This window comes from Dipodomys spectabilis, unplaced genomic scaffold (assembly GCF_019054845.1).
Source record: "Dipodomys spectabilis isolate Male_0828 unplaced genomic scaffold, ASM1905484v1 ptg000021l, whole genome shotgun sequence".
NCBI classification, from domain to species: domain Eukaryota; kingdom Metazoa; phylum Chordata; class Mammalia; order Rodentia; family Heteromyidae; genus Dipodomys; species Dipodomys spectabilis.
In genome coordinates this window covers 9,148,372-9,161,608 of record NW_024870698.1, presented here as the reverse complement: position 1 = coordinate 9,161,608, position 13,237 = coordinate 9,148,372, and the positions used below count along the sequence as shown (strand labels likewise).

Sequence of the window (13,237 nt, the reverse complement as noted above, 5' to 3'; positions counted from 1 at the left end):
TTTAAGCTTACCTGATATAAATAATCTTCAAATACAAAATAATAATCATCATTACTTGCGGTCAACTTTACATCCTAAAATTAAAAGCAAAGAGTACTGAAAGGAATCTAAATGAATCTGCCTGCAGTTCTAAAGAATACATACAAAAAATAGAAACAATAATGCAATAAACTTACTACTCTGTAAGACTATGAAAACTTCTCAATTATATTTTAACACTGCCCACTGCTAGTTGATCACTATAGGTGACACATTAGTTGATTTCTAGTTCCTTTTCCTTTTTTTTTTCTTTTTTGGGTCCGGTCATGGGGCCTGAACTCTGGGCCTGGGCACTGTCCCTCAGCTCTTCAGCTCAAGGCTAGCACTCTACCACTTAAGCCACAGCGCCACTTCCGGCTTTTTTCTTTTTTGCTTATGTGGTGCTGAGGAATCGAACCCAGGGTCTCATGCATGCAAGGCAAGTGCTCTACCACTGTGCCACCTTCTCAGCCTTCCTTTTCCTTTTTAAAGGTTTCATTAATAATATTTATTTCATCTCCTTTAAATCTAATTCTTACATGTCCTAAAAGTAGAAAAGAAAAACGGCTACCATCAGAACACCCAGCAGCAAGCACAAAAAATCTGTCCTCAAATCAGCTCCAAGCTCACTGTTCACGTGTACATACTTGCTCTCCCTTCAAAATACCACCGATCTCCCTTGCCTTTGTGATTATTCCTTGTAAGTCATCGCTTAGCAGGACTAGTAGCCTTGACTTCCAATTATGAACTCACATTTTAAGAGATTGTTCCTTGACTTTTCCTGGATAGAATTTCAGTTTCTTCATATTTAATTCTATCCCTACTTTCTAATCAGAACAACCTTAAAACTCTCTTCTAACCCTGTAAGACTGTAGTCAATTTGAGCCCAAATGTCTTTTAAAAAAATACAGTTAGCACAAGCACAGTGCCTCAAACCTAATGAGCATCCTATGCATGGCCAATGAACGAACAATAAAAATAACATTTTAACAGAAATTAATTGTGGTTTCTTGTAATGTAACGTATCACTGTATAGGTACTATTCTCCAATAATAAACAAACAACACATCTGCATTATCCCCAGATGTCTCTCAACACCTTTTACAGTGAGTTAAACCTGCTACTGATGTGCCTCAGTGTAAAGAATATGCACAATCCAAGAGATGTAACTAAGAGTTGAGATCCAGTTCCACTACACCTAGCTGTGCAACTTTGGTTAGGAATTCCAAGCCTCAGTCTCTGATATGGTTTGGACAAGTGACCCCTAAAGGCCCAACTCACAGTTCTGTGGGAGGTAAGAGAGCCTTTAGGAGGTGAAACTGGGTGAGAGGAAGCCAAGTTGTTGGTGATGAGCCCTGGAAGGGAATGCCGAGAACCTGACTACCCCTCCCCCTCTGCTTTCTGGACAAATAGACTTGCTCCACCACTTCTGCCTTGCTCGGTTGTTTGCCTGGCTATATGTTAAAAATCAATAAAGCCAACTGATCATGAACTGAAACCGCCATAAGCCAAAATGAACCTTTCCTCTTTCACAAATGATTATCTCAGGTTTTTGTCACAGTAAAAGAAAGAAGACTTACATAGTATTCATATTATAAATAAGTATATTATTACCTACTTTAGAAATTATAGGAAGCCAGTCAGGCACAGGTGGCTCACGCCTGTAATCTTAACTACTCAAGAGCCTGAGATCTGAGAATTACAGTTCAAAGCCAGCCAGGGCAGAAAAGTCTATGATCTCCTATTTCCAATTAACCATTCAAAAACTGGAAATGGAACAAAATGAACAAAAGAGCCCAGGGACAGCGCCCAGGCCAAGTTCAAACCCTACAATTGACAAAAAAAAAAAAAAAAGTATGGGTACATGCTTAGGATAGCATCAGATGCTGAGTAACTATTGAGAACACTATTTCAAAAATTAACCTAAGGGGCTGGGAGGGTGGCTCAGTGGTAGAGCGCTTGCCTTGCATGCCTGAAGCCCTGGGTTCAATTCCTCAGCACCACATAAGCAAAAAGAAAAAAGCCGGAAGTGGTGCTGTGGCTCAAGTGGTAGAGTGCTAGCCTTGAGCTGAAGAGCTGAGGGACAGCGCCCAGGCCCAGAGTTCAGGCCCCATGACCGGACCCAAAAAAAAAAAAAAAAAAAAAAAAATTTTTAACCTAAATTCCTTTTACCCACAGTGGTCTTCTCCTGTTTATTTTTATGGATCTTCAACTTTACTTATATGAAAAAATTCCAGATCTAAAGGATACCACACTTTTAGATCCACTGTATAATAAATACAATAAATTCTGATGCACTGATTGGGAAGAAGTAACAAAAAAAAAAATCCAAAGAAAAGAGCACAGTATTTATTCTCAAGAACTCTCCATTTTAATGATATTAATAGAAAAAAAAACCCACAGTTCCACTTACCTTATAAATTAGACTGTCCACCAAAAGGTCATGTTGTATCACATTGGTCTTAAGCTGCTCATAATATAAGACATCCTAAATTTAAAAGTAAAATAATTTAAACAAATTAAAGGTCAGTTACATTTATAAGAGCAGCCTTAAACTTGAATTAAAACAAATTATTAATGGTAGTATTACTAAGAGAGTATGAAGTCTACTCACTAATACAACTCATGCCTGAATAACAGATTTTCAATAAATATGTCTCTTACTATCACTCAGGTATCTGGTAAGTACTTACCAATACTAAGTTGATTAAGAGACAGGATTTGTTAATCTAAATCTTGAACAGTGAGTTGGCAGGTTACCAACAATACAATTTTCTACAAGAGATGATACATTCACCAAAAAAAAAAAAAGTAAACCAAATCTATTTTATAAATGGTTCTCTCTAAATTGGTACCCAAAAGATCAGCTATATCATTTAAATTTCTAAAATTTAATTTAAATCTCTAAAATTTTTATTGATATAAACCATATGTTTTATTCCTTTTTTTGTTGGTTGTAGGGCCTGAACTCTGGGCCTGGGCCCTGTCTCTCAGCTCTTCAGCTCAAAGCTAGTGCTCTACCACTTGAGCCACAGCGCCACTTCCTGCTTTGTTTGCTTATGTGGTGCTTAGGAATCGAACCCAGGGCCTCATGCATGCAAGGTAAGCATTCTACCACTGAGCTACCTTCACAGCCCCAAGACTGAGTGATTTTTGATAGTTCTGCTCATAGAGGGAGATCTAAAACTCCTCTCTCTCTCTCTCTTACACACTTACACATATGCATGTACGCAGATGTATGCACACACACAGATACACATGTATACTACTCCAGGCAGAATCAACTTCTTAGGTCATTTTTATTATATCCTTTATCTATCAGTTGGTGATTTCCTTTCATATTAATTAAATTTCCAAAAATGTTCTTATACTTAGAAAAATAATATTCTCATGATAATATTCTAATAATATTAGAATCATGGAAGAGTGTATAGCTGAATGGTAACTGTAGGAATGAAGACTTCATTTATTTCTTTATTTCTTTCCTTCTTATTATAAGATTTTAATTCTATCTTACATTTTTATTTATCTAAATTATCAGACTTACTTTCAAACTTTTATTTATTGCTTTATCACAAATATTTAATTAAGTGTGCCAATTACATTTGTTAAATTTTGTCACAGAACCTTAAATTAAAATGATTTTGAAAATACAAAGGAGGGACTGAACGACTACTAAAGAAAAGTTTTTCTGTGTAAAAGTCATGACTAGCTCAAGTGTGCCCCACGCTTTTCTTCTTACCTCTGGCTGACTGGAGACATTGAGAATGAGAGCCCACAGTTCCGCTCTCAGTGCTGTGGGGCTCCCTTGCCTGATGTACTGTTGAGCAGCGGCACTATCTTGCTCCACTAGAACTGTGGAAGGATAATCAGATCTTATTAGAAATTTCACAACCTAGGAAAACCATTGAACTCTTCCATTGTAAGTCTTTGGGGAAGCCAACATTTGTTCTGTATATCCTACCCTTTTCCTCTCTGGATTTTGATAGAGCTCCATCTCAGCTTAGAGCTGTTAGCCTTAAACCTGGATTTATCACCTGGGTTCAGGGGCTTAAAACTAAGGCCTTATACATGATAAGCCACAACATCTACCACCGAGCCCTAACCCCAGTCCTGGATAAAAGCTTTTTAATGTATGAACCTTGATACCCCTTTGCTTAAACTATAGTTCTATGAATCTGAAACCACGTATAGACAATTTTTATATTCAATAAAGTCATATATATCTATAATACCCTTTAACTTCTTTTATATAATCTATTGTTGCAAATGTTCTAATATTTGGAAGTAATAGTACTATACTACTTATAAATAAGAATCATTATATTCTATTGTATAATACATAGTTATATATATCCTAGTATGTGAAATCTAATATGTAATATAGACATTTCTCTTGTCTGCAAAATCAAAATAAAGCTCTGATACGCTTATTTTTTATGGTACTGGGGTTTGAACTTAGGCCTTTGCACTTGGTAGGCAGGAGCTTTACAGCTTCAGCCATGTCTCTATCCCATTTTATTTTGGTTATTTTTGATGAAGGATCTCTCTTTTTGCCTGCACTGGCATGGACCCCAATCCTCCTGTTTATTCTTTTCTTTTTAAAAAATATTTTCCTTCTGTTTATTCTTTCCACCATAGCTGTGATGACAAGTATATACCACCACACCCACTTTTTTCTACTCAGATAGGGTCTCACAGAATTTTTTCTTTTTCTTTTGTCGATTGTCCACGGTGGGGTTTGAAGTCTGGGCCTGGACGCTGTCCCTGAGCTCTTTAGCTCAAGGCTAGCACTCTACCACTTGAGTCACAGTGCCACTTCTGGCTTTCTAGTGGTTAACTGGAGATAAGAGTCTCTTGGACTTCCCTGCCTGGGCTGGCTTTGAACTGTGATCCTCAGATCTCAGCCTCCTGAGTAGCTAGGATTACAGATGTAAGCCACTGACGCCCAGTGCCAATTGCAAACTTTTTTCTAAGATGGCCTGCAATTGTGATCCTCCCCATCTCAGCCTCTCACACAGTTAAGATGATAGCTGTGGTCTCAGGTGTTGGATGACATGGGATCTTTTGAACTTTTTGCCAGGGCTGACCCTGAACCAGTATACTCCTGATCTTAATTTCCTAGGTCTCATAAACTTTTAGTAAATACCCATATCAAAAAATCATCTTTTTGTATTCATTTCCAGCTTTCTTTAATGAAAACATTAACTATTTATTGTCTAGAAAGGCACACAAAATAGAACAGAAAAATAAATAAAACATGTTAGACACTGATTGCTGATGTTTGTGAAGCAGTATTTTTTTATATTTCCTCCTAAAAGGGGAAAAATTTCACTAAATGAAAATTAAATGAACAATAGAAATAAAAGGGCCATACAAAAGATAGGGATGAAACATATTTTAATTTGTAATGATGTTCAATGGGAGTCAAATCACACACATGAAGCCTTTTAAGCAAATGATTTTTAAAAAATTAGACTAGGGTATTTGGTACAAGACAGTAAAATCTGTCACAGAAGGTCCACTCTGACACAAAGCCTGGTCTGTACAACACAGCTGAAAGATAAAGTAGGAAATAAAAACAAGGAAAAGCATCTTTCGAAGATGGGGGATATTCCTCAGGACAGTGTCTTGGTGAGGGCCCTGCGCAGTCAGCGGGGACTTCAAATCACAGCCTCTCCTGATACAGAGCACAGTCTCACTGACACCAATGAGAGGTGTGCAGGGGTACACAGAAAAAGCTGCGTCTTGGATTCTAAATGAAATGCCACCCCTCCCCTCAATGTTTTTGTCTAGCCCCGTTAAAGAACACATCTGAATTTGGTCTCTTGAGCCAGCAAGTATATTTCTTCATCTGACACTTACTGATAAGGCTACTGGGTTTTCCTTCCAACTAGAGATTCCCATTCAATTATCCATATAGTTTAATATTACTCCTCTTTAGGTTTTTAATTTTTCAGGAATAAATTTCAGTTGAGGATATTTTATGGAGACATTCACCTAGAATAGTCTCATCTTTCATAAACTGTAACAATTATGACTGAAGGGTTGGGAATTTAGCTCAGTAGAAGAACACTTGTCTGGTAAGTATAAGGCCTTGAGGTTCAATCCTCAGCTCTGAAAAAAAAAAAAGACCCTAAAATATGATTGAATGCTTACCTTTCTGCCCAATACGCACATGCTCATTTTCAAAAAGTTCTAAAAAGGATAAAAGAAAATAAAATTATTAGACATATTACTATATTATATATTATATTAGATATATTATTAGCAGAATAAAGTTGCATTTTTGTTTCCTGGCACTAACACTTTTATTTGTTTTTAAAACTAGGTGGCATTATAGAAAACTACAAGAATTTTTCTTTCTTTTTGAGATAGGATTTGCTATGTAGCCAGACTGGCCTCAAACTTATGATCCTCCTGCCTTGGCCTCTGACATGTTAAGATTGCAAGTATATGCTACCACACCAAGTTCTGAAAACTACACAAGCATTATTCTGTATTTAGAAAGAGAGTTTCTTGATTGCTTAAAGTAAGTTCATATGTTAAATTGCAAAAAATAATGAATTAATGTTGTCTTTGTTAAAAAGAGTATCTTCTCATATCACAAAGTAAACGGGACTCAAGAAACAAAGGACCTCTACTTAATTTGTCCTATCATTTCTAAATGACTCCATGTTCTTGACCACATATATAGTATATGTATGTATGTGCAAATCTGAGGGAAGCTAGGAGGAGGGAATAGAATCAGGGAAAGGGGAAAAAGTACAACAGAGGGCCCATCAGCTGCACTGGACACTGATGAAAATGAACTAATTAACTCAAGGGCAGTGATGGGAGAGTGGGAAGGAGAGGGAAAGAAGGAACAGCTTATAGTAAGCAAAAGGAAAGAAATGTACATATCACCCGATGTAGAAGAAATAGTTGGATTGTCAAAGCTTATAGAATTCACAAACTTTGTGGGCTGGGAAGGTGGCTCAGTGGTAAAGCGCTTGCCTTGCATGCATGAGGCCCTGGGTTGGATTCCTCAGCACCACATAAGCAAAAAAAAAAAAGCCAGAAGTGGCACTGTGGCTCAAGTGGTAGAGTGCTAGCCTTGAGCTGAAGAGCTGAGGGACAGCGCCCAGGCCCAGAGTTCAGGCCCCATGACCAGACCCCCCCCCCCAAAAAAAAAAAGAATTCACAAACTTTATAGACTATGACAATTTGCCTTGTGAAGACTGTTAAATGTGTTTGTGACTTTAACTAAATTATCACTATCCCACAATACTATGAAATTTATAAAGTTTATGTAATCACTTAATCTCAATAAAAATTATTTAAGAAATAAAAAGAGTGGGCTGGGAAGGTGGCTCAGTGGTAGAGTGCTTGACTTGCCTGCATAAGGCCCTGGGTTTGCTTCTTCAGCACCACATAAGCAGAAAAAGCTGGAAGTGGTGTTGTGGCTCAGGTGGCAGAGTGCTAGCCTGGAGCTGAAAAGCTGAGGGACAACACCCAGGCCCTGAGTTCAGGCCCACGACTGATGACAACAACAACAAAAAAAAAAAAAAAGAAGAAGGGGAAAAAAAAGTTTCTTCTTGAAACATAAAAATATTTCTGTACATTTCATCTTTGACTTTCAAAAAAGCCTGCTGACAATTTCACTTATAATGTCTTACTTCCACTCTAATCTGCTACTATGTACTTGTAATAACAGTATATCTTAAATAGGTAAAATCCTACCATAAAAATGCCAATGAAGACTTTTATGGAAGGATTACTTTAAGCATTAATCATAATGAAAAAAAGACTCAGAAACTAAACTTTATCAAAATAACATGTTCTTCAAAAACCATCATTAAAGGGGGGGGGGGGAAGGAGAAGGATTGGGATTGGGGGGGAGGGGGGAGGCTGGGAAGGGATGTGAAGGATAAACAAAGGAGGAGGCTGCAATGCTTGGTAAGAAATGTACGCATTATCCTGCCCATGTAACTGTAACTCCTCTGTACAGTATGTTCACAAATAAAATTAAATTAAATTTAAAAAAAAAAAAAACCATCATTAAAGAAGTGTATATGTAAGATGCAGGGCACCAACATCAAATACAGTGAAAACAGGAGTTATACCGTGGGGGAGGAGCATACAAAGAAACAAAAAAAATCACATGGTACAGGTTGACCCATTGTAGGAAATGTACTCATTATCTTGCTCATGTAACTGTAACCCCTCTGCACAGTATTTTTACAATAAAAAAACATTTTTTAAAAAAGAAAAACAAACTTTACAATTTAGGTGGAGGGGTAAGGAGAGTGTAGTTGTGGAGGTGGGAAGGTAGGGGAAAAATAAAGGAGGGGCAACAATGCTTGATAGGAAATGTACTCATTACCTTGCTCATGTAACTGTAACCCCTCTGTACAGTATTTTTACAATAAAAAACATATTAAAGTAAAAAAAATCTTAAAAAAACATCATTAAGGGGGAAGAGGTACAGGCCTTGATGTCACATGCTAGTAATTAATGAGGAAGACAATTAACAAGGAGAATGAGGAGCCCAAGACCAGCCTGAGGGAGGGAGGGGGAAAAGGGGAAGAGGTAAATCATAGATTGGAAGCACAAACTTGCAATATGTATATCTGGCAAAGGACTCAGAGTACATAAAGAAAAAGACAGATAATTGTCAGATACAAATAGGCCAAAGACTTGAATTCACTCTTTACAAAAATGGTGATGAAAGAAACAGTAAGCATATAAAAGACTACTTGATGGGGCTGTGAAGGTGGCTCGGTGGTAGAGCGCTTGCCTTGCATGCTCGAGGCCCTGGGTTCGATTCCTCAGCACCACATAAGCAAGAAGAAAAAAGCCGGAAGTGGCGCTGTGGCTCAAGCGCTAGCCTTGAGCTGAAGAGCTGAGGGACAGCGCCCAGGCCCAGAGTTCAGGCCCCACAACTGGACTCAAAAAAACAACAACAACAACAACAAAAGACTACTTGACTACATTGGTTATCAGAAAAATACAACTAGAACCATTATGAAATACACATTCACCACAATGGAGAAAATAAAAATACTGATACTTCTCAGCACAACACAAAATAGTGAGCAGATGAGCTTCTCATACAAAACTGGTTGAAGCGTAAACTGATGTAGTAACTTTGGAAAACTGGCCTATCTACTAACACTGAACATATGTATATAATATGATAATTAGCAATGTACTCTCAAGCACATGCCCTAATGCGTACACAGATGTACAAAGTGACGTGTGAAAGAATACTCATAGAACACTATTGATAAAAATCAAACAATGGTAACAACACAAATAGTCCACATACAGAGTAGACTATATATAATACAGCAATAAAAATTAGAAGTGTATAATTCTACACAACAGATATGAGTTTTACAAATATTAAACAAAGAAACAAGATACAGAGTATATTCACTGATGTGTATTCTCCTAACTGGTGTACTGATAAGCATGTACGTTACATGTCAATAAAAGTTATTTTAAAATTAGAACAAGATAGTGCAACACACTGTGTATTTGAAGAGTGGTATGGGCCAGCCCTTCCCAAATCTGATTTGACAAGATCTCTTTTGGAGAAAGCATGAAACAGGTGCTTTCCAGAACATACTTCAGCAAATGCTCCATGAAAACAGCTTTCTCCTTTTAGAAATAACAAGTGATATATTTAAAAAATGACTAATTAGCAAAACTCTCAACTAATAGGATTCATTATTACATACAATCAGCAATAATCGCACAAATGTAACCCTATTAACACTTATAAGTGGTCTCTGTAGCGTGTATGTGTGAGAGGGTGTTTATAATACATGAAAACTTGTGAATTTGTAGAAATAATGGGTAAGTCTAATTTTTAAAACCTTGTTAAATATGATGTAATAGGACAGACTTTTCTTGAAAGCTGATAAGCTACTGTGAGAAATGCTCTTTGAATTTAATAGATGAACAGTGGGAACTGGCTACTATTACTGTTACAGTAATAGGTTTTAACGATGAACAAAAAGAACATGGTTCTGTAGGTTACAATCTTCGATATAAAACTTGCCTCTAGTCAATGTAAGTATTCACACTTTCAGACATTAACATTACCTTTCCAATTTAAGCAAAGTCATACACATAGATTAAAACATAGTGACTGCTAGATAAATGTAATTATGATGGATTCCATTCTTCTTTTGAAGTAATACTGTTGCCTAGCAATTCTCAAGTCTAGCAGAAATCCAAGTACTGTTCATTTTTGGATGAACACTAATTTAAACTCAATTTTTAGTAGTCCAGGTTTGAGAGGAAGGGAGAGTAAAACGAATGCATCAATGAAGAGATTACCAATCATCTCCAGGTAGGCTCAGGTGCTCTTTCCTCTGCTCTCACTGCCTTTTCACTCATTAACAGCAAGTAGCACACTGAATCTTCACTGCCATGACCACAGAATCTTCTCTAAGAGTAGAGGGTATGACTCCTATCTAGCTCTTCACTGGGCCTTAGCAATATCTTAACATGTATCTATTATAATATGAGCAAATCAAAGAAGGAAAAACTTTCCAAAAGTAGAGCTATTATGAGGTTCAGAATAATGTTAAATAATTCTTAAAAATCATTTCAAAAATGAAAAGCATGATACAATATTTTATTACTATTTTCTTTCCTTTTTTATACTCTGCTGTCATTGGTTATGAAGAAAGCATAAGATACCTTTTTCTATCAGATTTTTTTTTTTAAATACAGGCATTGGGGCTTGAACTCAGGGTTTGGGCACTGTCCCTTAGCTTTTTCACTCAAGTCTGGTGCTTCACCAGTTGAGCCACAGCTCTACTTCTGGCTTTTTGATGGCTAATTGGAGATAAGAGTATATCACAGACTTTCCTGCTTGGACTGGCAGATCTCAGCCTCCTGATGGGCTAGAATTACAGGCATGAGCCACCAGTGCCCAGCTTGATTTCTTCTTATGAAACAAAGAAAGGCTAACAAGTGGCAGAGGGAGTCAGCACACTGTGGCATACTTTAGTGATACTTAGTTTTGAATCCTGGACCTACCACTTACTAATATTTTGAACTTAAGCAAGTTACTTAACACCCTACTTCTTCAACTCTAAAGAGGCAGTACAATGCCTAGCTTGCATCATGTAAGAAAATTAAATGCAATGCTACTATCCACCACCCAAATAAAAAAGAGTATAGGGCATACCCAGCATTAGTGAGGAGGCACTACATCTGTGACTCTCATGCATCGCAGAGAGTCTAGGTGGACATTGGCATTCCCCTCCCGCAGCTGTCTACTAACCTGAACACATGCACTCTAGACAGAGCGCTGTGTTCCCAGCCTATGCACAACAGAAGACACATGCTAGGATGTTTATAGTGGAATTATTTGTAGTGTCCTCAAGTTTGACATTTTCCAAATTCTCCTCAACAGTACAATGAGGAAATAAATGTGTGGGATGAACTCACATGCAAGAAAGTGATTAAATATTTATTCCACTAAAGCTGAATCTCAAAAATAAAATGGCAAACAAACCAAGTCAATCATCAAATAGAGACAGTGCATACTTCCATTCATATGAAATTCAAGAATAGTAAACTAATTTATGCTGCCAGAAATAAGAATAGTGGATTATCTTGGAAATGGGGGATACAGATTGGTAAGAAGGGGAGCTCTTATTTGTGCTTTGAGGTATATTTTAGGAGGCATGTTCAATTTGTAAAAATTTATGAGCTGTGAGTTCTTACAATATGTACCTCCCTATATGCACTGTATATTAATAAAGGATTGAGGTTTTGGGCAATACTGAGGTGTGACCTCAGAGCCTCTTCTTTGTGAGGTTAGTATACTACTACTTAAGTATGCCTCCAGGCCTTATTGAGGTTTTTTAATTTATTTTTATTTTTTTATTTTTTTTTGCCTTATTGGTTTTTAGCTATTTTTCAGATAGGATTTCAGTTTTTTCTTTGCCAATCTAGTTTTAATAAATGGTAATACTATATATCCTTAAGGGTACTACCAGGTTAAATGAGATGATATACATGTAACACACACAGGATGTATTTGATGACCACTCGTTATTTATTATTATTTAGCAATAACAGCAACTATTATATAATGTTACTATCATAATAGTAATAATAAGTAGTCAACTTCTTTATCTTACTAAGGAGGAAGCAAATCCAAACATGTGTGTGACTTGTCCAATTATAGGATTTTTTTCTAGGCCTCTTACATTTTCAGTCAATTTTACTTCCATCTTAGCATTACTAAAGCCTTGCTGATCTTTTCTGAAAAGTGCAATGTTATTTAGGTACCAAAGAGAAATTAGTGAACTTGAATACATGATTACAGATACTATTTTAAAAGCCTGAGTCCAATATGCCAGCTTTCACTTAACTTGGTAACATAAAAATGCCAGGAAAGGGAAATATGAATACCACTAATGAAGATTCTTCCAAAAAGACAAACTTACTTGCATGTCTAATAACTAAAAATCATTTTAAACACCTTCAAAAATTTTTGGATCCTGTTCTATAATTAATAGTAGCTAATAAGAGACAAAAGCAACCTAATTTTCAGGTATAAAATATCCATGAGATTAGTAACAAGAATATTCCCTTAAACTCACTGTCAGTTATCACTTACATTAATTATATGTCATGCAGGAGAAATACTAACCAGGAGGCACTTGTGTAGAATCATCGATGCCCAGCTGTCCTGTAGTTAAGCCAAGTTCTACAAAACATTCTTTCTGAAAATAATATATGAAGAATTAATACACACCACAGGCTTTGCTTCATAGTAAACAATTACTACTTTCACTTAGAAAATCAGCTTTAACAAAATCACACTGTAAACGGCACTTTTGTTTCATTCAAATGCCTAAAAAAATAAAGGATAGCACTGGACAGTTAAATAAATACATCAGTAAAAATTAAGAAGCAGAATAACTATAATTCTGTTCACCACAGGTGTTATTGAACAACATTCAATGGTTTCATGTAAAGTACACATGAATAGAAAAGATGCAAACAGGGTACAGTATCAACCAATGAGCAAAAGTATCAGATCAAGAGTTCGAATCCCAGTCTCAGGCAAAAAAAAAAAAAAAAAAAAAGATATAAACACTTAGGAGTGTGTGTGTGTGTGTGTGTGTGTGTGTGTACACACACACACATATATATATGAAAAGCAATTTGCATATATTTCTCCTTTAGTAAAATTTCCTTTCCC

The 13,237-nt window shown here is 36.5% G+C and overlaps 1 protein-coding gene across 2 annotated transcripts in view; it reads right to left on the bottom strand.

Annotated features, from left to right (window-relative positions):
* Positions 1 to 13,237, bottom strand: part of Tbc1d19 (TBC1 domain family member 19) — a 95,710-nt gene that overhangs the window by 40,989 nt on the left and 41,484 nt on the right. For both annotated transcript variants that reach the window (XM_042674783.1, XM_042674784.1), the window contains 5 exons: positions 12,683 to 12,755; positions 6,178 to 6,216; positions 3,761 to 3,873; positions 2,432 to 2,506; positions 12 to 74 (listed from right to left, as the gene is read on the bottom strand). In XM_042674783.1, the coding sequence (XP_042530717.1) occupies positions 12 to 74; positions 2,432 to 2,506; positions 3,761 to 3,873; positions 6,178 to 6,216; positions 12,683 to 12,755 (363 nt within the window). The remainder of the gene's footprint in view (positions 1 to 11; positions 75 to 2,431; positions 2,507 to 3,760; positions 3,874 to 6,177; positions 6,217 to 12,682; positions 12,756 to 13,237) is intronic.